At 38.3% G+C, this 27,294-nt stretch overlaps 1 protein-coding gene across 1 annotated transcript in view; it reads left to right on the top strand.

Moving 5' to 3' along the window:
* The window catches only part of ATP8B4 (ATPase phospholipid transporting 8B4 (putative)), a 155,913-nt gene that overhangs the window by 112,412 nt on the left and 16,207 nt on the right, over nucleotides 1-27,294 (top strand). Inside the window, exons 15-22 of the mRNA XM_073303976.1 lie at nucleotides 2,821-3,009; nucleotides 10,363-10,478; nucleotides 12,724-12,888; nucleotides 14,143-14,254; nucleotides 15,485-15,590; nucleotides 21,359-21,506; nucleotides 23,726-23,909; nucleotides 25,802-26,025. Coding sequence (XP_073160077.1) covers nucleotides 2,821-3,009; nucleotides 10,363-10,478; nucleotides 12,724-12,888; nucleotides 14,143-14,254; nucleotides 15,485-15,590; nucleotides 21,359-21,506; nucleotides 23,726-23,909; nucleotides 25,802-26,025 — 1,244 coding nt within the window. The remainder of the gene's footprint in view (nucleotides 1-2,820; nucleotides 3,010-10,362; nucleotides 10,479-12,723; nucleotides 12,889-14,142; nucleotides 14,255-15,484; nucleotides 15,591-21,358; nucleotides 21,507-23,725; nucleotides 23,910-25,801; nucleotides 26,026-27,294) is intronic.

Here is a 27,294-nt window from a genome sequence, read left to right as displayed (position 1 = left end):
TAAGTTCCATGAGAATTTCATAAATGCAAAAAAGGAGAATCCACAACCTATCTCTTCTATCAGTTATTATTGGATTCAGTTTTTCACTTAAACAAGGTTTCAATCTGTTTGTTTTGTATGTAGATATAGTGTGTCTTCCCAAAATTTATTCCATGTGTAAAAATTCTCTTTTCTGGGGATTTTCAACCAAATCTCTATCTGAATTAAAATTAATTTTAAAAATGAGACCTTTACGAAAATTTTCTACATTATCTGACCTTTTTTCATAACCCTTTTGCCAACAAATGGCTGGCTTGTGATGAATCTGGTATTTTGGTATATATATTGCACTTGGAAAAATTAATAAAAAATTATAAATGGCTGGCTTGTTATCATTCATACTTTCCACATAGTTAAACTTCATTGCCAGCTAGCTTTGTATGTAAATTGGAAGAAATTAATTTGTTGTTAAGCAAAGTTATTAATGATTGTTTTCCTAGGATAGTGCCATAGAAAATTTTATTTTTAATATCCAGAATATGAAGCACTTTTGAGCATTTGTGGATGAAGTTCTGCACTGCACTGAGCAAGTTTAGCCACAGAAAGAAGCTTATGATTTCCACAGGCTATATTCATTGTGGAACAGTTTGAAGTGCACTGTGGTCTAAGATTTGCCTGGCAGGTGACAGAGTTTTATAATGGTGACAAAAGGTGGATTGTATTTAAATTTATATCTACTGGATTTTTTTAATTAATAAGAGAGCTAGTACAATATGTTCTAGTTTCCATGCCACAGTTTTTCATTTTACTAGCATGACACAATTTCCTTTTTTAATGCTTTGTTTTTTGATTGTGCAAGAATAATTAGTGTTTGTAAGACCCTCTCTAAAGATGTAAATCAGGCACAGCAGAAGTGCTAAGTATTATTATTATTAAGGCTTAGCAGTACTTTTATATATTTTGTTTTTGAGAAGCAAATGAAATAAGGTTGAGCTCTTGTTTCTGCTGTAGCCATTCCACTTTCTCCTTTTTCATGTATTCATAACTTTCTCAAAAAAAATCTCTTTAGGCTGAATTTATTCCTGCATTGTCTCAGTCAAAAGATTTTTTTTTTTGAGTCTCAGCCAAATTCGTTCAGCTACTTTGTACTGGATGAAAAAATTGGGCATGCAAATAAATATTTCCTATAGATGTTTGTCTTTAAATTTACATCTTAATAGTAATTACTGTTTTATGTTCAGTTCAGCATGAAATATATAGAATGTGCACTGAAGCTGAGTTAAGACTCTTTTAGAAACTCTGGGCTAAATTTTGCTCTCTGTAAATCTGGAGTAACTCCATCAAAGTCCATGGAGACTTTGATGCTAGTGTAATGGGGAAAATAATTTAGACTCATTCGTTTATTGAATTTTTTGACTTCATGGAGTTGATTATTCCACCTTTTACCATTTCATTAAAGTTAGTTTTATATAGTTTATAGTTTTTAACTATAATTTTCTCTACTTTTCTATAGCAATCTCAGGACTGCAGGAGTGAGAAACAGAATGAAAAAATTCTGACATCTGCCCTAGTTTTAAGATTCTTCTGGGGTTATTTTGGTCACTTGTGTGTTAATAATTTAGTTCCTATTTTTGTGCTACCTGACTGCTTCTGTCTCTGCCATGTAGTTGGGCTTCTGATGGGTTTTGTAGCTATGACTAAACTTTGATTCTGAGGAAATTACTCATTTGCATCTGTTTATTGGCTAGATATCATACGGATCTCTTGACCTTTTCACAGAGGCCCTTTTTAACCATAAAAGGATATCTTTCATGCTTATTTACAGTATGACTTGGGCAGAATGTGAATACTGGTCTTTGAGTATCCTTCTGTGTATCTTAGTACACATGCCCCTTTAACTTCAGTGTGGAGTATCCAGATACAGAAATTTGATATATTAAAGTAACAATATCTGAAAAATGAGTCCAGTGTCCTTATCTACATGTGCAATATCTTATAGGTTTATACAGTTAGGGCTTTATCCAGCCCTAAATTCCCATAAGGTTCTGTGCCATGTAAGGCCAGCTGATGCATGCGATGCAGCATGCTTAGATATGCTGGGTATGTTCTTCAACATTTTACCTCAAAAGAAGAGAATTTTCAAATTGTTTGGGGTAAAGTTATTTTTACCTTCCAATGGTAATATCAAGTTCTTAATGGGAATTACTGTACAACACTTCCGAGGCTGAGGGAGCGAACAGACTTTCTCTGAGAATATGACTCTGAAATCACACCCTGAATGTGAAGTCCCTTTCCATGGTATCTTTGTCCCAGGCATTCAGTGCACAGAAATTGAACCCTTATCTATTACAAATGTCCTCCAAACCCACACGGTTGTCCTACTTCCTTTTCTGGCTTGCCACCCACAGCAGAGCCCTCCTGGCAGTAGCAGCTGGGGCCTGGACAATAGAGGAGGCAAAATTTTGGTTTTCTTGCCATCTAGGCAGGTTTTGACATTAAACATCCCAAAATATTTTCATGGCTGACACCACATCATTATGTTGCACTGATGAAGCATAAAAGACACCGCAATGCACACCTCATTCCCTTTCGCAATGTGATGAGTTGGTCCCAGAGAAAAGACTTTTACTAAGTTTTATGACAGATCATTTTCCCGCCTTTTTTCCTTCTCCCCCTGCCTACTGATCACTGCAGTCAGACAGTGCAGCTCTGCCTTCAGCAGAGGTTATCAGCCATGAAGTACTGTTCAGTTCTGCTGTTCTTTAATGGACTAAAAGTGAAGCTATTAATGCAGGGCTCAAAACTCGGTTACGTACAGTGTTTGGGTTTTTTTTCTTGTAGGTGAATTGGTTTACCAGGTGCAGTCGCCAGATGAAGGTGCTCTAGTAACCGCTGCCAGAAACTTCGGTTTCATCTTTAAGTCCCGGACCCCAGAGACCATCACTGTGGAAGAAATGGGCAAACTTGTTACATACCAGCTCTTAGCAATTCTGGATTTTAACAATATCAGGAAAAGGATGTCTGTAATAGGTACAGCATGTAGCTTTCTCTTTGTTTCTTTCATGCCTGTTGTTTGCAAGACACACAAGCCTAGAGCCAGCTTGTAGCTACCAGTGAGAGCTCTAACCTGCCAACTGCCAAAGGAGGCAGTTTAGTCTCACGGTTAGAAAAAGGAAGGAAGTGGAAGTCTCAGGATATCTAGATGTCACTTCCTCCTCTGCCACAGACTCTCGGTACCTTGGAGTCATTTAGACTGTGCCTTTCTCCATCTATAATATGGGGACTATGATACTTTTCAGTTTAGTAGAACACTCTGAGATTCTTGGATGGAAGGATGCAAAGTATAGTAGCAGTAGGTTATTAATTGCATTGAATTTTGTTTTCTGAAAATTTGATAATGAAACAGTTTTTCAAATCCATACATTTTGCTCTTTTTCTCACTCTGTTTCTGTAGAGCATGTGACTGGCAACTATAAGGATTTACAATTAGGATTGATTTATTGGTTTTACATTGCTCTATTAACATTTATCAAAGTGCTTTACAATAATCAAGCAAGTGTAAATGATCAATAATATCAACAACTAAATAATAGAAATCTTAAGTATATCTAGAAAAAAACTTTAGAGTGTGTAAAACCACACCAAAAATCTGCTTTCAGAATAATACAGGCAGTCCTTGGACTTACGACACAATTGGTTCCTTACAATTGCGTCGTAAGTTGGAACTCGGAACCACAGTCTACTCCATTGTGGGACTGAACATCATAAACTTGAAACCAATAGTCATAAGTTGAATCAGGGTGTCAGTGTAGAAGCATCGTAAGTGCCGTTCATCATAACTCGAACATCATAAAGTCGAGGACTGCATATACTAAAAAAAGTTTACTAAGCAGGCTAAGTTTGCAAAGAAATGATCAAGTTGTTGCCTTTAAAAAGTAAGCATTTAAAAACATTTACCACAGTTTTCCCCTGTGCTTAGAATAGAAAATATTTGTTATAACCATAGAGTATCTGTTAAATGCTGACTTTTTATGGTTTCAGCTGAAATTAGAAAATGTAAGTAGAAGGGACAAGGGAAGTACGTCTAATTAAGACTAGGAAAAAATTTCAATATAACAAAGACTAAATGTAAATCACTTAATAATTTCTTCACTTATGATGGAGAGAAAAAGGTGAAGGAGACAAATATGGGAGGATATCCAGGTGACAGATGAAAAAAATGATGAAGGCAAATGAAAGGAGAGAAGAATAGGGATAGAGAATGGAAGAAAAGCAAAAATGAGGGTAATAGAAGACATGATGAAAAATAGGCTCTGGTTTGGTTTAATCTCTTTTGAAAGCTACTTCCCATGTTGAACCCCCTTAACTTAGAAAGGAGCTGCACAAACAGGAGCCTGCAAAATAACAAGAAGCAGTTGCTTCCGCACAACTGAGGTTCCAACTAGAGCTGGGTGGAGAACAGTAATTCCATTTTGTGGAGGATTTTGACATTTCAGCATTTGATTTGGTTCCAATTTGGAACAAAATCCAAACATTTTGAAATTCTTCTGGAATGGGCTGTGGGGCACTTTGTCTGGTGGGCTGCTTTGGAGCTGGTGGACCCTGGGAGCCAAGGAGATGTAAGCCTGAGAGGCAGGGTTCTCAGTATCCCACCAGGCTGCATTGGAGCCCTGCCTGGTTGCCATCATAGTTTCACCAAAATTGACACAACTCTGTAGAATGTTTCAATTTTGATGAATCTTCAAATATGCACAAAAAAAGTTTCATTGAATTTTTTCCAATCTACTCTCGTTCCAACACCAACAGTACCTTACATCTCTGCTAGCCTTCCACTTATTAGCCAGGGATCTTAAATAAAATACAATTAAGAAACTCATCTATTTTTTACAGAAAAATCACTGAGAGAAACTTGCAAATCTATTAATTGGGTTTTCACATGAAAAAGGCTGGAAATTTTTTTAATATGAGAGCGAGCAAGAGAGCGTTTGCTTAAATTAAGTGGAGCTTGTGAAATTTCCCTGTTCTCTCATGGAAATTAAAACACATATGGAGACCAAAAGTAATAACTAAAGTGTCTTGCATTTCAACTTGGTAAACATATGATTATACACTAATTCTCATTGAGGATTAGAGGATAAAGCAAGTTTGAAGTTTTTACTGCAAGATGTCTGAGTTATGAGTGCCCCAAAATGTTTCTATAGAACAGAATTTTAAAAATGAAAACTACCTCTTTTTAAAAGCCTTGTGTCATAAATATAAAGGGAAGGGTAAACCCCTTTAAAATCCCTCCTGGCCAGAGAAAAAAATCCTCTCACCTGTAAAGGGTGAAGAAGCTAAAGGTAACCTCACTGGCACCTGACCAAAATGACCAATGAGGAGACAAGATACTTTCAAAAGCTGGGAGGAGGGAGAGAAACAAAGGGTCTGGTCTGTCTGTCTATATGCTGCTTTGCCGGGGATAGACCAGGAATGGAGTCTTAGAACTTTTAGTAAGTAATCTAGCTAGGTATGCGTTAGATTATGATTTATTTAAATGGCTGAGAAAAGAATTGTGCTGAATAGAATAACTATTTCTGTCTGTGTATCTTTTTATAACTTAAGGTTTTGCCTAGAGGGGTTTTCTATGTTTTGAATCTAATTACCCTGTAAGGTATCTACCATCCTGATGTTACAGGGGGGATTTCTTTACTTCTACTTACTTCTATCTCTATTAAAAGTCTTCTTGTAAGAAAACTGAATGCTTTTCATTGTTCTCAGATCCAAGGGTTTGGGTTTGTGGTCACCTATGCAAATTGGTGAGGCTTTTTATCCAACATTCCCCAGGAAACGGGGGGTGCAAGTGTTGGGAGGATTGTTCCTTGTTCTTAAGATCCAAGGGTCTGGGTCTGTAGTCACCTAGGCAAATTGGTGAGTCTTTTTACCAAACCTTGTCTAGGAAGGGGGATGCAAGGTTTTGGGAAGTATTTTGGGGGGAAAGACGTTTCCAAACAGCTCTTCCCCAGTAACCAGTATTTGTTTGGTGGTGGTAGCGGCCAATCCAAGGACAAAGGGTGGAATATATTGTACCTTGGGGAAATTTTGACCTAAGCTGGTAAAGAGAAGCTTAGGAGGTTTTTCATGCAGGTCCCCACATCTGTACCCTAGCGTTCAGAGTGGGGAAGGAACCTTGACATGGTGGCAGAGTGGTGGGATTAACCTGAAATCATTTTGAGATCCAGTTGAGATTTTTTGAACTAGAAATACAGATTTTAAAGAGGAAATTTTTTTTTCCTTTGGAAAGGAAGTCCAGAAAGCAGCTGAAACTGAAAGCAGCTTGTTTTCTCTCTGCTTTGGAGCCAGAGCTGAGACAAAAGGGGATTATCTTTGTGAATTGCAGGTTTTCTTTGCCTGGAGGCAGGGTACTTAGCCTCCTGCGGGGAAATTCACAGTCTTGGTAAACCAGAAGTTTTTTTTTCTTCTAAAAGTAAACGGAGGGGGGGGGGTGTTCTACCCATTTGCCTGGAGACAAAAGTGGCAGGGTTTTTTTTTTTTAGGATTTTAATTTTTTTGTTTTACAAGGAGCACAGGTTTGAAAAGGAATTTTTTTTCCTTTGGGCTGCTGGTAAGCAGGTTTCCAAGTAGTTGGAGGTTTTTTGCTTTGATTTGGGCCCAGAGCAGAGACAAGGGAATTGTCTTTTTCTGTAGGCTGACAATCACTATCAGAGAATAGGTATTCTATTCCAGCACAGCAAAATTTTACAGCCAAGTTTTGTTTGTTTATTTCTAAACCTTGGGGTGTAAAGTTAGTTAAAAACAGAGAGGTTAGAATGACAAAATCCACGGCTCGACAAAAGCTGGAATTAGCCAGTTTTCAGGCTGCGGAAAAACAAAGGGAACATGAAAGACAGATAGAACTCATGCGGCTGAAAATGGAAGCAAGGGACAAAGAAATGGAAGCAAGGGCCAAAGAACTGGAGGAGAAGGAAAAAGAGAGGAAGCATGTGGAGGAGGTGGAGAAGATAAAGGCTCAGCGGAATATCCCAACAAACCCTAGCAATCCTTCTCCAAGTACCACTTCCCATCCCAGAAAGTTCCCCACCTACAAGGCAGGTGATGATACTGAGGCCTTCTTAGAAAACTTCGAAAGGGCCTGCCTTGGGTACAGCATTTCTACTGACCAATACATGGTAGAGCTGAGGCCACAGCTCAGTGGACCCTTAGCTGAGGTGGCAGCTGAAATGCCTAAAGAACACATGAACAAGTATGAACTGTTTAAATCCAAGGCAAGAGTCAGAATGGGGATAACACCCGAGCATTCTCGTCGGAGGTTCAGAGCCCTAAGGTGGAAATCAGACGTGTCATTTACCCGACATGCCTACCACGTTGTGAAACTTTGGGATGCCTGGATATCAGGAGCAAGTGGTGAGTCTCCAGTAAATTTGCCCTTCCTAATGCAAATGGAACAATTCTTAGAGGGTGTTTCTGAGGAAATAGAAAGATACATCCTAGATGGGAAGCCCAAAACTGTAATCGAGGCAGGAGAGATTGGAGCCAGATGGGTGGAGGTGGCAGAGAAGAAGAAAACTGGTCGCAGTTGGAGTGGACACCAGAAGGGACAACCCCAGACCACACCCTATTACCGAGGGCTGCCCAAAGAACCCTCCAGACCCCTTATCGTCCCACCACCCCGTTCTCCAGCAACCCACCTCGCCCCAGTGACCCGTCAGCTGGACGATGTTTTAAATGTAACGAGCTGGGGCATGTAAAGGCCAACTGCCCCAAGAACCCCAACAGATTACAGTTCATTGCACCGGAATCACACCAGAGGTCCGCAGGCCCAGATACCTCCCAGATACCCTTGGAGTGGAGGGAAACTGGGACCTTGACACCTTGTAAATCAAAAACAGTTTGTCTGATTAACCTTAAACTATTTTCAAAAATACGTTCTCTGGGCAGAGACAACACAAAAGATACATTATGCAGAAAAAACTTCTTTCAAAATGATAGTTCAATGTATTTGTGGACGGCAATGTAAATATTAGGCATAAAGTGGAAATATTTAAACTATTTGTATGGATCATATTGCAACTGTTAATTCATACAAATCACTCCTGATATATGGTCCAGTGAGGAAGTTTCTCCACCTTGAACTCGCTCAAGACTTACTCCTCTCTAGTGGAGCTAAGCATTTTTTACTGGTTAGTTATTTTATGTGGTGCAAATGACAACAGTAAATAGGTGTTGCACATAATTTTAAAATGTGTAAATGTCAAGCTGATGCTGTGTCAACCATAATATATTTATAAAAAGCCTGGTATTTAATGGCTCAAGGTGTTCACAAGTACGTACTGGCATAAATCTGCTTCTTTTCTGAGGCAGAAAACCATCAGCAACAATTAATCAGTCCCCCTCCGGAGCCCTGCTAGCTCTCATTAATACAGCTGCACATGCTCTCAGAAGCTATTGCCCTGAGATTAAACGGTATTCTCTTCCTGAGTACCCTTCATAATACTATTTGCTATCTTGCTTTTTCCTCAAGGGTTCTGTGCTGTAAAGTGATGTTCATGTTATGGTACTTCATTCCAGTAGAAACAAACTGAGATGATGCAGAAGGAATTATCTCACCTGTGTCATTAAAAAAGAGAAAGTCAAATAGCTGTACTTGTGAAAGAAATTAAGGGAATCTTCATAAATGATTTGGATAACGGCATTGACAGTACACTTATAAAGTTTGCGGACAATACCAAGCTGGGAGAGGTTGCAAATTGTTTGGAGGACAGGGTTCGAATTCAAAATGATCTTGACCAACTGGAGAGATGGTCTCATATAAATAGGGTGAAATTCAATAAGGACAAATGCAAAGTACTACACTTAGTAAGGATTAATCAATTACAAAAGTACAAAATGGGAAACGACAGCCAAGGAAGGAGTACTGCAGAAAAGAATCTGGAGGTTATAGTGGATCACAAACGAAATATGAGTCAACAATATAATACTATTGGAGGAAAAAAGCTAACATCATTCTGGGATGTACTAGCAAGAGTGTTGTAAGCAAGACATGAGAAGTAATTCTTCTGTACTCAACAATGATAAGGCTGATAAGGAGTATTGTGTCCTGTTCTGCACACCATGCTTTGGGAAAGATGTGGCCAAATTGGAGAAAATCCAGAGGAGAGAAAAAAAATGTTTCCAGGTCTAGAAAACATGACATAGGAGGAAAGATTGAAAAAACTGGGTTTGTTTAGTCTGGAGAAGAGACAACTCAGGGAAGATGTGATAACAGCTTTTAAGGGGGAGGGATAGCTCAGAGGTTTGAGCATTGGCCTGCTAAACCCAGGGTTGTGAGTTCAATCCTTGAGGGGGCCATTTAAGGATCTGGGGCAAAAATTGGGGATTGATCCTGCTTTGAGCAGGGGGTTGGACTAGATGACCTCCTGAGTTTCCTTCCAACCCTGAGCTTCTACGATTTCTAAGTATGTAAAAGGTTGTTATAAAGAAGAGAGTGATAAATTGTTCTCCTTAACCACCGAGGATAGGACAAGAAGCAATGGGCTTAAATTGCAGCAAGGGAGATTGAGGTTAGACATTAGGAAAAACTTCCTAACTGTAAGGGTAATTAAGCACTGGAACAAATTGCCTAGGAAGGTTGTGGAATCTCTGTAATGGGAAGTTTTTAAGAAGAGGTTAGACAAACACCCTGACAGGAATGGTCTACATAATATTTAGTCTTGCCTCAGTGCAGGGGACTGGACTAGATGTCCTATCGAAGTCCCTTCCAGTCCTTCCTCTCTAAGATTCTGTGAAGACTTTTGGGGAGAATGTTGTATAATAACTACAGATGGGCTGAGAATGTCAGAATTTGGGTTTAGATGTAGATTAGTTAGACTAAAGTTCAAGGTTTGGATTTGAGATTTAATTAGTGGTAAGGTTCAGAGTCAGATTTGATGGTAGCAAAATCTTGCAAACTTCTTTTATGATATACCAGCCCCAAATGGTGGAATTTTGTGAGCCCAGCTGCTGTGAGACTTTGAGGCACAGCTGATGCAGAAACAGAAAAATCTGATTCACAAGCAACACTGATGGAGAGGTTTCAGATCCAGGGACTTGTACCTGTCCCATCCCTCTGAAATTCAAAGGAGTTCAGATTTGAGAGGTTCCAGTTTTTGCCTAATCGCTAGTTGAAAAATTGATCAGTATGTGTTCTGTTCATTTTTAAAGTATACGTGAACTGTACCTAACTCCTACCCAGGTGATGGGATTGTTTTCTGTGTGCTGACTGCTGTACTATTATTGATATGTATAGAAAACATCTAACTAGACCTGATAGGTCAAATAGACATTTGAAGAAAATGGAAGAAAAGTAATGATTTCAGTCTTAATTTCTACTTCTCTTTTCTTTTTCAGTTCAAAGCCCAGATGGGCAGATAAAACTATATTGCAAGGGAGCAGATACTATTTTATTTGAGAGGCTTCATCCCTCCAATGAAGAATTAATGTCTTTGACATCAAATCATCTTGAGGTATGTGCACTAAGTCATAAAAGCACTTAAACACACACTTAACGTTAAGCATGTGCTTAGGGACTTACGTTTAGAGTTAAACATGTGCTTAAGTATTTTCCTAAATACAGATGCTTTTCTGAATCAATACCTTAATAGGCCTTCTGCTCTGAAATGAGCCAGAATTTCTTAAATTTCAGCCTTACCTTTGGCTGCCCAGAGAGCTAAATCCAATTAAATGATAGAGCTTTGTGTGTGCACTGTTAACTCCTGAAACAGCTGGTATATTTACAGTGTTTATAAGTCCTTGGAGTCCCTTGTGAAAAGCCAGTGGGAATCTGTGGATGTGGATACAAAGTATCCAGTTTGGTAACATGGTGTTAAAGAAAATAAGTGTCTTCTATTCAGTTTGAGGGTCTAACCTAATGTGAACTTTAAGGGAAACTGGATAAAGCCCTCATTTCCTGCATTTATTTTTTTAGAATTCATGTTCTTTGTAAGTGTCCACATTTAATACAAACCATTCCATGAGTCTTTAAAAAAATACTCCTTTGACATTAAGTATACAGTATGATGGTTTAGTAATATTGGTTACAAACATAACTATTGTTTTTGTCTCTGTAATAGAGCTTTCTTGGTTTTCTTTTAATGTTTTCCAGAAGGCCAACATGTTTTTTATGAAAGCAAGGCTGGAATCATATGCATCTGATCTTTGCAGTTGGTCAAATGCAAAGACCTTGAATTTTCATACTTGCCTAGTAAAGTTAAGGGAATACGTACTTGTATATTGATGTATTATGGTTTTTTTCACATCACTCTAATTTCCCCTTTCCATTATATTAATTTAATTCCAAAGCCTTACTGTTTTTTCAATCCATTAAATTCTGAGTTTTATCATTCCTGTTTATATATTAATTGTAATAGCTGTATAATAGAACAGGGGATGTTCAAATATTCACTGAAGATGAAAAAATGTTGTTAGTGGAGCATTGTAAACCGTTTGATTTGTTGAGATGAACTACAGGGTCAAAGACAGTTCCCGAAATGTTTTTGGTTTTTAACAGTAAAATTGCTCATGATAGTTGTTTGACTTTGAAAAAAATCAGTCATTGAAATTCTAAGATACAAAGGAGGGAATATATATATCTAATATGCTGTGCAATCTGTAAGAATGTGTACATTTTGAATAACATCATATATGCAATCATTTTTATATTAAAGAAATAATGCGTTGTCTGTGGGATTCTGCATGAGCCCAGCAGTCTGCACCAGACAATTCTGATACAGGATCAGAATCTAAATTAATTAGCATGCGCCACCAACATATCAGACGATATTATGTTTTCACCCTTTTTAAGTGTTGGGGGGTCAGCTTTACATCTGTTTCTCTCTGTGATTAGGTTGAAGGGTCTAACCTGTTAACCTGTGTACACATATCTGTGTATTGACCAGTGGTTTCAAATTTGGATGCTGATTACTGGAGATGTGGTGCAGCCACAGCTCCCATTCACTCTAAGGCCTCTATTGTCAGCGTAACAGATAGGTTGCACCTGAGGCTGTGATACTGTGTCATGGAACTATTGTGATTCACATACTGCTTGAGACATTTCTACTCCTATTATCTGGTCGAGCTTCTTACAGTTCTTCCATTGATGCCATCCTAGGTACATGGGTATTATGCTTTTAAGATGATGGATTAATGATAATGTTCACAATGAAATTATTATTTATTGTTAATATGTGGTAGTACCAAAAGTGTGCTAAGTATTTTAGTTAATTGTGCTAAAGAGAGTAGTCTGGGCACACTAGCTGCCTTTCAAGGTTAAAACTTTCATCTGTTTAATACCTAGGTAGCCATTCACATTCAGCTCTGTCTGACTGCAACATTTCACTTCATCCAATTTTTAGATTCGGGTTTGGCATTAAAATAATATTAGGCACTCCAATTTCTTGTTAGAATATTCGTGTACATATAAAAGTTGCCACAAATTATTCAAGTTATTTTTTTAAAGAACAAAATCTAGCTATAAAGAGAAAATGTGCCCACAACCTTACCTCAAAGTAAAAGAAACCTGAAGAGTTAAAATCCCCCAGAAACAAGGTTTATGAGAATTTAATTTCAGTGGTATCTTAGAGTACCTTTGCTTATTGACTCCATAATCAAGACGGATGTTAACAGAGTGGGAAATTAATATAATGTGGTTCTGACTAATTTAGTTCACATTGTTCCCATAGATACTGCTCATCTTTTATTTTTATGCGACAGGAGTTTGCTGGAGAAGGCCTTCGGACCTTAGCCCTTGCATACAAAAACTTGACTGAAGAGCACTTTAAAGAGTGGTCTAAAATACTTCAGGAGGCAAACACGTCACTAGATAGCAGGAACGAATATCTTGCTGCAGCATATGAAGAGATTGAAAAAGACATGATGGTATATTCTGAGAGACATAGCACAGGAAAAGTATATTTGCAAAGTGATGTTGTATTATAGATTGATACTTTTCTATGCTCTTACGTTCCTGATGTTGTGCTACAAGCAAGACTGCTGTAGTCTTTATATATGTTCACATTCAGGCAGTGCCCCTCTTTGTTTAGAAGGATGCTAATGAATGTCGAGGCCAGTTGTGGTTAGGCTTTAAGATATTCGAGGCAACCAGTGAGGGGATTCTTCCCCATGGTTAACTGACTCGTTTTAAATATAAATTTACCTGATTTTTTTTAAATTTAAGAAAGCAGCCATTTTCTTTCCCCTAAAACTCTCATCAAGTCACATTCATGTTCCATTTCAGAAAAGACCGTCCATGCTGCTTTGTAACCAGAAAGCCAACTTTCAATATGAAATATATACAATTAAAACAATTTAAAACTTACTCTTGCCTTTACTCTATAAGTGATGGTAATCCTTTCCTCTGTCTACTCAGATAGCTGTTCCTCTTCCATGCCTGCTCTTTCCAATTCCTCTCTCTGTAAAGGCCAAATCCCACTCTCGGATGTGCACTTACAACTCCCATTGTAGTCAATGTGAGTTGAATATATGTATTTGGCCCCGTCTTTTGAACCCCCAGCTGGGTTTTCCCAATTCCTTTGAAATTCTGCACCCTTTGTTGCCTTGATGGAATATTGATATTTCAGAGTCTGGTCTCTGCAGCTTATTTTAAAGGGGCAATGCATAAACTACAATTCACATTATATCCCATTGTGGTATTATACCCATGCCTTCAGTTTCATCCTTGCTTTTTCCCCATAAGGATGCCTTTGGCTGAGACTGATATGGAGATATAGTCATATTAAAAGAGCTGACACAGAAACTACAACCTTGAAGATAATGATGCTAGATCTGCTGCTGCCAGCCTGTTGGGCAAGAAAAGGGCTTGAGGGCCCCCTAAAACCAGGGAATCCCCAGCAAAGATTGCCCTGAAATTATGTATTATGTAGTTCTTGATTCAAATTAGACTGGAGACTGCCTTTGAGACTTGGGGAAATTTCCACTGCTCTCAGTGGAAGCTGTGAATGTAGATCAAGGGTAGTATATTGTATTAAAGTTTGACTTGCCTTGATGTTATCCATGTGTAGATGTTTAAACTACATAGTTTATCCTGTTTATATTCCCCAGATCTCTTAGTTTAACTAAGTGAATTTGCAGAGTTTGTAGAAAGTCACTTAAATGTTCTGCTTCCTTACAAAGTTACTAGGTGCCACTGCTATAGAAGACAAGTTACAAGAAGGAGTTACAGAAACAATTGCCAGTTTATCACTAGCTAACATTAAGATCTGGGTTCTAACAGGAGACAAGCAAGGTAATTCATTAATACTGCGTAATTCTGGGGGTAAGTGGGTGGGGTGGGGTGGGGTAGGGTGATAGAAAACCCTAAATGCAGTGAGACTTCTACAGTTCCCTTGCACGGAGTGCAGGGAGCACATTCCCTTGAACATTATTGTTATTTAACATTTATAAATCATTAATAAAACACTGCTCTGAGAGGCTTGATGCACATTAAGGCAGAGCAATGAGGGTAACATTGAGTTGTGCATGGGGATGCCGGGAGGATGGCAGAGGTGTGACTGTTGGATCTTGTGGTGAACACCCTCCACCCTGGCATTGGAGAGCATCTCCAGCAAGGTATACTGTAACCTATGGCGTTGGGGGCAGGGTTCTCTCCATATGACCCTAGTGTTTGTTTGGGCAGTGTGCAGGATCCTGGATGGAGGTCATGTATGGAACAGTGACTACAAATAATGTCTTGTAAAACCATCTAAAAAGTTCTACCAATTGTTTTGGTATTTGTGGATTGAGATTCGCAGCACAGTATGCATAATATTTTCAGTTGTTAATATCACAGCATGATTTTGGGTCCTAAATTCTTTGGATATGGCACTTGCCACAGGTGCGCAGTGGAAAGAAAAAAGGTCTCAAATGGCACGTGTGTACTTGAGCATTTTAATCTCAATAACAAGCTCTACAAAAATATAGTTAAATAGCATTTACAGTATTTCTAATGATGACCCTATATGGGTTTAATCTCTGAGTTTTTTTTCTAGTGCACAAGGGTGACCATCTATGGGTTACTCCCCATATGGAAGGCAGTGTGATCTAGCACATAGGGCACTGAATTAGGAGTTAGGATACTTGGGTTCTAATTCCTTCTTTTTCCACTGATCATCTGTTTGACCTTGGGCAAGTTTTTTTTTTCCTGTGCCTCAATTTCCCTTCCCACTTTGTCTGGCTAGTTTATTTAGAAACCTTTTTGGTCTTTCAGTATGTGTTTGAACAGTGTTTACAACAATAGGGCTTTGATCTCAGTTGGACTCTGAGTACTACTTCACTATAAATAATAACCATAAAATATAGCTCAGAGGAAGGTGCATTTTTAGTAGTACATTTATATCAAACCCAGTAATTATGTTAGAAAATTACTCTCATTATGTTAGTACTGTACTCTCAATATGCTCTGTTGATATTACAAAATAAATAAGTAATGATTTTAACTACAACCATTCTAATCAAAACTGACATTATTGTCTCTCAGAAACTGCCATGAACATTGGTTACTCCTGCAACATGCTCACTGACACCATGAATGAGATTTTCATAGTGGCTGGTCACACGGTAACGGCAGTGCGTGAAGAACTCAGGTAAAAAAACATTTAAAATACATTATCTTATTTTCTTCCTTGCAGACCGTATACTCCAGTTAGACTCTCTCCCTATGATGCTACAAATCTTTCCTTAAGATTCCATCTGTTAAAGTTCTGTCAATTGTCGTAAAAGTGTGCCAACTTCTTGTCTGAAGGCAACCAACCAGCAACTGAGGCTACTACTCCAGACTGCAAGCTAGAATACTGGTTGCCTCCCACCCTGCATGGGTGATAGGGCCATGGCATATGCATAGTCATGAATTCCATAGCCCTGACTCACTCCCACTGCTGCCTTCCATATGCCTTTATGCTTACATGTGGAACGGTTAGAACAAATGCTATTATCACTTCATCTGGAAGAGGAAATGTCTCTAGAGTAGGCCCTGTAATAATAATTTGGAGAATAACTACTGTTAGAAATAGTGCCGACATGGGCACAGATCTCAACCTCTGTTTCTTTCTCTCTCACACATGTTTATCTCCTCTCTCAATGTGGTAGCTGAGACTTCTTGAATGATACACGTAGCTGGCATTATGATTTTCACTGTTGGAGATTTATGCAAATTTCCTTCCTTGGAAGAGAATAAATTATTACCACTCACAGCACAGTTGGGAAATATACAGACAATATGCCAACATAATACAATCCTGGCCCTTTCAGTTCTTACTCTTCTGCAGGAGAAGAGCCTTTCCCTTTTTCTTTTCTTTTTTTTAATACAGAAACAAGTTGCACATGTATTTAAGTATTGGTCAATAGCACTGGAAGCACACATGGTACCATACTTTGTACAGTGTTTTATTATAATGTTACTAAATATGGAAAATGCATTACAGGCAGCAGCATCCTTCCACCTTTTCCAGACAGCATACTGAATAGATGTGTTTAAAGATCTGTAGGCCATGTCTTTCTCTCCCTTCTACTTTTTGTCAGTGACCTGTTCCTTCTCAGTTCTCTTCTCTTACTTGTGTCTCTTTTTCATTTCTGTGTATTTTTTTTCTACTTGCACTAGAGCCAAACATAGCAATTTCTAATTTTTTTTCTGTAATTACCATGGACATAAAATTCTTGCCTATTTTGGGTATCAGACAAACAAGGCATCAGTTTACCTAATTATCCCTTGGTATTTTAGCACCAGCCAAGTGGTTTGGGCATTTCAGTCCCAGCCTATTCCTATAACTAATATATCTTCAATCTGAATAATGGGAAACTACATAATACAACAGTTTAAGTAAACAAACACTTTTTTTTAGCCTTTTGTGATTTGTGTATTTTGGTTAAGCATTATATATTATATATGGCCTTGATTCAATGAAAATAAGTTACGTTAACATGAGTTCTATTTTTGCATAAACTATTTATGTAGGAATCAATTTTGGTATGAATTGTGGAGCTTGGCGCATGGGTGGGGGGTGAAAATCACTCACAGAGCATTAGGCCAGGGTTCAAGCAAGAAAGCAGTGTGGGAACCAAATATGGACATGGTGAAACACAGTAAACGATTCTTTTTTTTTTTTTTCAATCTTGGAAACATGAAAGATGGGCAGAACTGAGGTACAAATGTGTACCATGTTTTGCATAGTGAAAAGATTGTCAAAGAGTTGGGTGATGCAGTTGCATTGTGCAATGTAAATAACTACATATCCATATGTGATTCCAGTTATCAAATGGTGTAGAAGAAAAGCTTTAGTTAACAAAAGGCAATGCTGCCGTCGGATATGTGAACCCATGTAAATTCCACCATGTGTCTGAGGGCATCCCTGAATACAAGTAAATCCTGGCTTGCATTTTACCCTTTGGGGAATATGCTACTGAGGAAAAAAAGCAGAAACCGAGTCATTAGTACAGATTGGAAAAGGACTTAATTAAACAGGAAACCCATAAATACTCAGATTTGTTTCTGAGAAACACATCTAGGAAGTCTGCATGCCCAGTATGTTGTGTCATTGAAGCTAAAAGATATGTTTAGAGATGTTATGAATGGAGAGAAGTTTTTAGCACTGAATTTATGATATTACAGTCATTTCCATGGCTATATATAGTAATTTTGTAAACACTGTGGTTTGATTTCAGTGCAGGATCCAGTAGAAGATGGTGCTTAGATCAATGTTAGTGTTAAGACACATCTTCAGTAAGACAGAAAATGGGCAACAAAATATATTATTTAATATGTATATTTTCTGAATTCAAGTTTGTTCCAGTATGCAAGTTCCCCTCCCCCCCGCAAGCACTTCTTATTACCAGTTCCTCTTCTCTCATAGCACGCATAATTATCCATTGTTTCATTCTGGTGTCATCTTTTATTTCCTATGTAGCACCTTGACTTTATCCTTATTATGATTTTGGGGTGGAATGCACTGGTTGTCTCTGTACCATATCCAGATCAACCGCCAGGTGGCCTTCAAAGAACAAAGAAGACATCCTTTCCCAGGAGACCAGCTGCATCAATGCTGTGGTACTCCTGGTCTCCATTGCATAATAGACATGTTGTTCTGGAATTCTGCATATAGCACCATGATATCCTGCAAATACAGACTAGATTTGGGTATTTTAAGTAAAAGTATGCTATCTTTTACTGTAGACATTGTAAATAAATAATTAAATCCTGGACTCTGGTGAGCAGCATATTTATTTTGGTATTTTATGCAGAAACTGCCTCTTGTTTAGAAAACAACTTATTCACTGAACCAATAACTGAAACTTTTTTCAAAAAATTAACAGATTTATAAAACATCTGTCATGTTAAACATTGTGATCTGAGCCACAAAGCTCAGAGCAGTTTTCTGATGTGAACGTCTTAAAAGTTTAAGGCTGTGTTCAGACCAGATTCTTGTAGAGCAACTGCGTATTATTTTTCTAAATCTGAAAAGATGAGCGAATGATAAAAATAAAATAAATTTGAAAAATATTCAAAGCTAAATAGTAAACCGTATTTCACAGAAGGAAAAAAAAAGGTGAAAAAGCAGAATATCAGATTCAGACATCTGACATATATCACTTCTTAATAGCAACTGTCTATAATATCTTGGTCAATAATATGAAAATTCAAATTTATGACGAATTCATACATTACTATATAGAACACAGAAAAGAGTTTATTTTCAGAATTCTGGTAATTAGAAGATTTTTAGATAATCCATTTCAAAAGTCTCCACTTTAAATTCATCTTCCTCTTCACACGCCTAAAACGATGTTTTTGTCATCATATAAAACCCTGATCCTGCAAAAACTTCAGCATGTGTATAATTTTATGCCTGTGCGTAACCGCTGCTGAAGTCAATAGTAGCACTCATATGCACAAAGCACACATGGTGAAGTCTTTCCAGGATCAGGGCCTCTTAAATGTAATTGCAGGCCCTTATGTCACAGCATATTTCATATGCAGAGTCATAATCTAAGTAAAATATATAGAAATATATGCCACGGTTTCAGGACTATCTGCACCTCTCTCTCTTTTCTAGTCTCAGAGTTTCATAGTGCGCCCTTTCAGATGTTAGCCTGTGTCTCCAACTCTTAGACTGTGCCCTGCGCTATGATACACTGAGGATCAACTGTACTTAGCCAGCAGGTCTGACTGGGTTTGACACCAGCTGTTCTCTTCGGGAGTTTGTGGCCACTGGTATTCAGTGACAAAACAGCCTTCTTAAACACCAAAGTATTGTTTATTTTAAGAGTAAGAACAAAGCATTTAGAGAAAAATGATTTTAAAACAACAAACAGTTGATACATGTGTCTGTCTTCCCTAAAGCCCTACCATCCAGCGATAGTTGCCTAGATGGGCCTAACGTCTTCAGCGATCTGAGAAGGTTCCTGGGTCAGGCAGGCTTCCTTGAATAGCTCCCCAACAAATACCTCCTCTTTGGAGAGAGAGAGTCCCTTATAATCCATTTCCTTTGTTCTTGCCAGGCTTTGGGACAAAGTTCTGGACAAAATCAGTTTGGTAGGCTCAAAAGGAGGTCCAGCCAGACTTTGCAGTACCTATGGCTCTGCCACTGTGCTGTAAGAGCCCTCACATGTTAGCTGAGGGGTGGTCTATATTGACCTATTCTTCCCTTCCTGCTTGTTTTTCCTTATGGTCTGCTATTAAACTAAATCAGTGTATTCATACAACAAAGTATGCAGCTCAACATACAGCATTTACAGAGTAGTCCCACATCTGTCACTATATATACAGTGTTGTTGTAGCCCTGTTGGTCCCAGGATATTAGAGGGACAATGTGGGTAAGATAATATCTTTTATTAGACCAACTTCTGACAGTGAGAGAGACAAACGTTTGAACTCGCAGAGAGCTCTTCTTTTCCCAGACCTGAAGAAGAGCACTGTGGAAGTGCAGAAGCTTGTTTCTCTCACCAGCAGAAGTTGGTCCAGTAAGATACTAATGTGACGAAGTAGGGAATACGGAGTATTAACCTGGTAATGTTGCATGGGAGTTTTACTGGCTTACTGTCTGCATCAATACTAGATGGTGGTAGGATATCAGGGAGTGACTTCACTTGAGGGATGATACTTGAGCACGTCACCTGAGCCCAGGAGGGGGTTGGGGCCAAGTGACCTTCTTCCTGGGAAACTGGACAAAAGCTGGAGGAGGAGCTAGGGTGTGTGGCTGGGTGAGACTGCTGGAGGTGGTTTCAGTTTGGAGCTGGCTAGGGAAATGGAGGGAGGCCCAGACTGGGGTCTGGGCACCCTGCCCCCCAAGATGGACCTGACTGAGGGGGTCCTGTTGTCTATAACTACAAGCTCTGTTTTGGACTGTGTTCCCATGTCTAATAAATCTTCTGTTTTACTGGCTGGCTGAGAGTCACAGTGAGTCGCAGGAAGTGGGGGTGCAGGGCCCTGACTCCCCCACACTCCATGACAGTTACCTCACCCACAATATTACATGCATACAAAATTTCCAGAAAGTGAAAGTAAAAAAATCTCCAATAAAGTTATTGTATGATAACTTTATGAAAAACCAAGAGGAGTTCGCAATAAACAGACTGTGGGCAAAATTTAAATCTAGGACTGTGACAACAAACATAGCCTACAATAAAAAGGGGAGCCTAATTCAGCGAGCTGTAAAAGGCTTCACCCTATGGATAGCTGAAGTAGCAGGTGGTGCCACTCCCAGAGGCCAGTTGGAGATCGTGGCAGAACCCAGATGAGGGGTTGGTTCAAATATTTAGACTAGATTTATTAACTTATGATCTAAATTTTCACAACATTCCAATGTGTTGGTTTTCGGCTATCTCTGCTTATGACATGGAGGTGCTAAATAAGTTTACTTCTATAAATGGACTTGTACTGTAATTTGTAAAAGGTCTCAGTTTATGTTATTCTGAAATTGTATATTTTTTTTGTTTTACAAAATAAAATTAATACAATGTTGCCAGGAATTCCTGGGAAAAGAGTTTCTCCTCAATCTTTGCTCCTGTAAATGTAACTACAGCATTTTCTGTGCCAAACTCATCTTTTTTTTAAGCCTGGAAAATCTTAATACCAAATTAATGATAAATGACTCAGTTCAAACTCAGATCAAGATTGCTATTTAACTTCTAAGTTATTTAAAAACACTCAAGAATATTGTCTTACCTTCATACCTACCCAACCTACTTTCTTGGATTTTAAACACATTACAGTATCTTCATCACGTAAAAGAAATATCCTTCTTGCCTACTGAAATTTGCTTGTATGTAATATTAGATCAGAACAGCAGAACTGAAATTAGCTCTGATTAATCACTGTCTGATTAAAATTAATAACAACATATTCCTTTTTTCTTTTAAGGAAAGCGAAAGAACATTTGTTTGGACAAAACAAAGACCTTTCCAATGGCCATGTATTTTGTGAAAAAATGCAAGAATCAAAACAGGGCTCAGTCTTGGAGGAAACTGTCACTGGTGATTATGCATTAGTCATAAATGGACATAGTCTGGTAAGTCAGTTTTTTCAGGTTTTGTCCTTTCCTTCCCAACCCAAATAATCATGTCTGTTTTGTTTTCTAACAATGACGGATTTCTCTCCAAACTCTAAAACTGTTTCATAAGAAAGCTAAAAACAAAGCCTGACATAATTGCAAGAAACAATTAAAAATTACATCTTAACTTTTGGATATGTATGGAAGAGAAATCAAATGAGTAACTCTACACAGCTTTTTTTAATAACTGCCACAGTTGAGAAGGCCCGATAGTAAGAACTAGTTCACACAATCTTATCCCTTCTTAACTAGACATAGACCACTGCTATTATTGTTTAAGTACTTGTGTGAGGGGAATATCACAAATCAATGCCAATTAATTAAGAGAATGCAATTAGGCAGATGTAATGCTGTTATTTTTTCCTGATGTTTGTTGTTTGAGAGCACAACCTGACCTTAAAATAATTACTGCACCAAATTAATGTCATTAAGATACCTCCAGTGGGTTTTCTAAATATCAGCATTTTACAGGGATGCCAAAAGAATTTGCTTTGATTAGGAAATCTGGTTCTTGTCGTAATAGAATAAACTTACATTACTTTAGTGTAGTTCAGGTTCAAAATCTTGAACAAGTATCAAAACGATCTTCTGACTCGCTAACTTAAGAGAGTTAAAAGCGCAGGCTTCACTTTTGAGAAATTAGCCGCTCATGAAGATACATGATCTTTGTACATTCATATACTTTGATCTTTATTTTCTTTTTAAAAATTGGGAATAAGAATGGCTCTGCCTTCAGACAGTTTCTTAATAGAAAAAGGAGAAGTAAATGGGAATATTGTTTAAGTTTTTCCATAACATCCACAGCCACTTAAGGTAGTTCTAAGAATGTATGGCTCTCTCAAGCTGCATTCCAGCCATAAGAATGTGCTGCTTTCTACACTGTGAAAGTTATGGAAAGTTGCAGATCTCTGGTCTAGGGCAGATTATCCTCTCCAACAGAAAGGTCATGTAGTCTGCAGAAGCTATTTCTCTCCTATGTCCAGATTTGTGGTTTCAATATCATCTCAGAACTGTTTAGCAGCCTGTGTCAAAAGATTAGAATAAGACCACTAGCTCGGTTGTGAACACCTCCAGCAAGCACCGTAACTGGCATTAAGTGGCACGCTCATTGGCAGTGTCATCAGAGAGTCAAAGGAATGGGAAGAGCAATGGATGTTGCTGGTTTTTGCAGTGTTTAAGATTAGAATTGGGAAAGAAGATAAAGTTTCTAGTTACCCTTTTTGTTTGGAGATATCTAAAAGGCAACCAGCTCATGCCTCAGTCCTTTCCCCTGAGCCTTTTCAAAGATCTGGAAAAGCATTCTCTTTTCCCCATTCCTTGTGTATTCTTCCTCCCCCCCCCCCCATCATCATAATATCTAAATCAATAACCTGAAATTTTTCCTCTCCCATGATTTTGAAGAGATCCCTGTCCTTTTCTTGCCTGGGGCTTTCAGAAGGTTTCCTCTGCCTCCTCTAGTTTAATGGAAAAATTGTCACACAGTAAATAAAACCGCATAATATATGTCAAAATGGGAACATTTTATGCATTTTTCCAGTGACCCTGCTCACATGCCACATACAGTTGGATTAGCTATATGTGAATCCAAAGGAGAGAGGCAGACCACAGAGTTTGGCCAGACTTTATTTAATGATAGTTGCCAGCATTTTACTGTGTCTGAATTGTGAAGAGGCTCCATGGGTGCTGAACCACAAAGATACATGGAGTATCTGCAGCTAAATACTTGCAGTGGAGCTGATGATTCACTGGATTAGGCCCTTTTAAATTCTCATAAAGTTAGCTGGAAAGTCAAGCGCTGGACTGAAATAACTGTAATGTATCCAATTTTAGGTTATTTCTTCCTCCTATGTTAATATTGTTTTGAACGTGTAATTAAATCAAGTATTTCACATCAAAATGTAGTTTCGCTCTCATTGTGTGTTAGGATTGTATGGGCTATGTGTATGTATATATTTACTGTATACACTTACGAGACTGATTTATTGTGTTTACTGGAGATGTGTGGTATCTTCCACTAAAGGCTTCAGCTGTTTAAAAAAAACTTTTGAAATCAGTTTATTGAAAAGTGATGAATCCTATTTATTATATGCAAAGAATTCTCATTTCCCATCCATCACATCTTCTATTGATTATAGCTACAGAACCAGTATTCTGATAGGGAATACTTTGTATTGCAGGCTCATGCACTTGAGGCTAATCTGGAGAATGAATTTGTGGAAGTTGCCTGCTTGTGTAAAACTGTGGTTTGTTGTCGAGTGACTCCCTTACAAAAAGCACAAGTGGTAGATCTGGTTAAGAAGCACAGGAAGGCAGTCACCTTGGCCATAGGAGATGGAGCCAATGACGTTAGCATGATCAAAAGTAAGAGGAAATTGTGTCATAATGACAGGTTTCAGAGGAACAGCCGTGTTAGTCTGTATTCGCAAAAAGAAAAGGAGTACTTGTGGCACCTTAGAGACTAACCAATTTATTTGAGCATGAGCTTTCGTGAGCTACAGCTCACTTCATCTGATGAAGTGAGCTGTAGCTCACGAAAGCTCATGCTCAAATAAATTGGTTAGTCTCTAAGGTGCCACAAGTACTCCTTTTCTTTTTGTGTCATAATGTTCAGTTAAAAGCATAAATAGAAATGCCAATAACATGCTAAGGTTTGCCTATCAATGAACTCGTATTTATAAGCATTTGATAAATAACTGCTGAATCCACCTTAACTGGGATACCCAAGTGGCTCACCTTTCATTCTGATTAAGGAGAATTTCTGACTAACCGGTTTTTGCTTGTACCTGAAATGGTTCTAAAATTGCTTTGTTTTGTTCACATTTAACTTGCTGGTTCTCTGAAGAAATAAAGATGTTACACGTCTGTCACTTACAAAACAAACAACACCGCACAGAACATCAACAGTTATTTTCACCCAGATGGAGCTAAAATTGAACTACCAAATTCAGGGCCTTCCAGCATCCTAGCAGTCCTGTACTGTTTCCATCCTTAAAAGGGTTAATTTTCATCAGTGTTTCAAAGAGCCTGGAGGGAGATTGTTAAAACACTTCTGCTTTGGTAAACGAGCACTGACAGAGGCCAAGGATTTTGGAAGGGTGTCAAAGCACCATCAGCCTCTGAACATAATAAAGACATAGTATCCCTATTTGAGTACCACTACTCATATGTTGGCATCCCAATTAAGTAGAATTCCTTGGTAGTATAGCTTGGCTATCCTGGGGAGTATCCCAATTGAATTGTGTCCTGATTAAGTGGAGGGTGCAATACAGCCATGAAGAAACATCTTGTATTTTACAGTATTTGCATGGCAGAATACAATTCACAAGTACAGCATTAGTAACTACTGTAAATTCTTTTATTGTAGTGTCAGTTACTTGGAAGATATTTTGTATATTAAAATATGCTACTGTGAAAGCAGGTTGTACAATAAATATATTGCCTTTATAATTCATTAATGGGCAGCCCTTAAAATAAAATAGTAAGATGCCTTACATAGCTGCTAATTTATTGTGTTGGTTGCTTACAATATCTCATCTGCTTGCTAACTGTCACCCAATCCTGCCATTGTATAGAATCCTACATTCCAATGGCATTTCTTCAAGCAGATAAATGGCAGGGTTGGGCCCCACCTTATATTCAGAGCCCATTAGACTGAAATTGAATGGTTTGAGCCAGTCTAAGTACACGGTTGGTGAACAGTTACCTGACTACTGCTATATCTCAATCTCGAGTTGGGTTTTTAAAAACTAAATTTTATTTATTTTAAAAGGTTTCTGCGTTAGCTTCAATAACAGCAGGGCCCTCTTCCAATTCACCTATTTAAAATGGGCAAAGAATGGGCAAAATAAACATTTTTGCTTCCAGAGAGAAGGAAGGAAGATGGGTTGAAAGAGGAAGGGAGAGTTATGGGGGCTTTAAAAATAATCATAACAAAAATTATTTTAAATTAAAGAGGCGGCTAATGCTTCCCAAGATGCTGAGGGTGAGAGGCAGGAGTGCATGATTCAGTATAATAGTAATAATAATGCTAACTTAGTGGGTGTTCCCTGTTGATTTGATAACTTCTCTGCTTTCTACCTCATCGTTTCAGTAGCTCAGGAAACTGTTATTACTTTGTAAGGCAGGGATCACCTTAAAACTGACATCTGCTTATGTCTCACTAAACAGAATGCTCACTGTGATAGTTTAGCAAATGAATGTGTCTTTTTCAAATACTTAGTAGAGACACATTTCTGCTTCTTTTTTACTTACAGGTGCACACATAGGCATTGGCATCAGTGGTGAGGAAGGAATGCAAGCAGTCTTGGCCAGCGATTACTCCTTTGCCCAGTTCAGATACCTTAAGCGGCTCCTGCTTGTTCATGGCAGGTGGTCCTATTTCAGAATGTGCAAGTTCTTGTGTTATTTCTTCTACAAAAACTTTGCCTTCACTCTGGTGCATTTCTGGTTTGGCTTCTTCTGTGGCTTCTCAGCTCAGGTTTGTTTTTGGGAGTAAAGTTTATAAACCAACAAAACAATGTTGTATATGTTTAATGTACCCACCTATTAAAAGGGGTGTTTTTTTAATTACTGGATAATTAGAAATCAGAAAATTGAACTGAACAATCCAAATGTTTGAGTGAAAATCATTTGGAAGTTAATTAAAATCATATTAGTCTTTATTTTCTTTCTTTAAAAAATTAATCTGACTGTAATCATTATACTTAACCATTTCCTTCATTTCCTCCAAATTGTTGGAGACATTTCGTGATTTCATTTGTTAGGCCATGCTGCCTTATGCTTAAAAGAAAAAAGAGAACCATATGTCCTAATCCAATAAATAGTTTCTTTAGGGTTAAATCCTGATTGTGTGGTTGTCAGGAGTGCATAAATCTATAAATTCTGCAGGTCACATAAGTAGGCCCCATGCCAAGCCAACTGATCCTGACTAAGGTCTAGCCAAAGTGTAAGGTAACATAAGGGTGTCTTGCAAAGCTGCTTGGGGACATGGGGAACTCCTTGTGGTCTTTCAGCAAATCCTTCTTTTCCTCATGTTTGACCTGCAGAAGTTACTGAAAGCCCAAAGCCTTCAGTAAACGCCAACAGCTGCTGTCAGAGACAGCGAGGGAGATCAGGAGTAGAGTCCCTGTATTTATTTGTTTATTTTAATTATATTCTTGGGCAATTAGGAGAGGTTGTTGTGGGTGATTGTTTCTCACTTTCAAGTTGTAGTGGGGGAAATGGGTCTTCAGTCCAGTGGGCCCTGAGTCTGATGTGTCCTGGCTGATCATTTCAGATTTGTTAGATAGCAATAGTGAATTAGATGAGTGAGGCCCCTTTAAGTTTCTCCAGCTTCCTTGATGTCATCGTGAAGAACCAGCCCTTTCCCAAACTCCCTTGTCCAGAGGTAGGGAGGCACTACATATGTATAGTATCCTCCAGATGAAAAGTGTCATCTATACTAGTCAATGTTCAGTTTTGAATAAAAAAAATCAAACCCTTTACTCTTGTTTGAATTTGAATGCATATTCACATATTTATTGAATGCTTGTTTGTATATTTGAATGCTTACTTAGCATCCTGGGGATTTTGATCAGGGTCTTTCTCTGTTGGGAAAGAGTAAAGGATAATAACTGGGGCTGCACTGTGAATCTGTATTTTGGAGGGCCACATTACAGTGAGATGTTGCTGAAAGCATAGCAGGGGGGTTTCTCAAAATCTTTCACTTCAGTTGGAGATACATGCAACATTCCGTAGGTTAATACTC

Source organism: Lepidochelys kempii, chromosome 10 (assembly GCF_965140265.1).
Source record: "Lepidochelys kempii isolate rLepKem1 chromosome 10, rLepKem1.hap2, whole genome shotgun sequence".
NCBI classification, from domain to species: domain Eukaryota; kingdom Metazoa; phylum Chordata; order Testudines; family Cheloniidae; genus Lepidochelys; species Lepidochelys kempii.
Note: the sequence above shows the minus strand (reverse complement) of the source record. Positions and strands in the feature narration are given on the sequence as shown.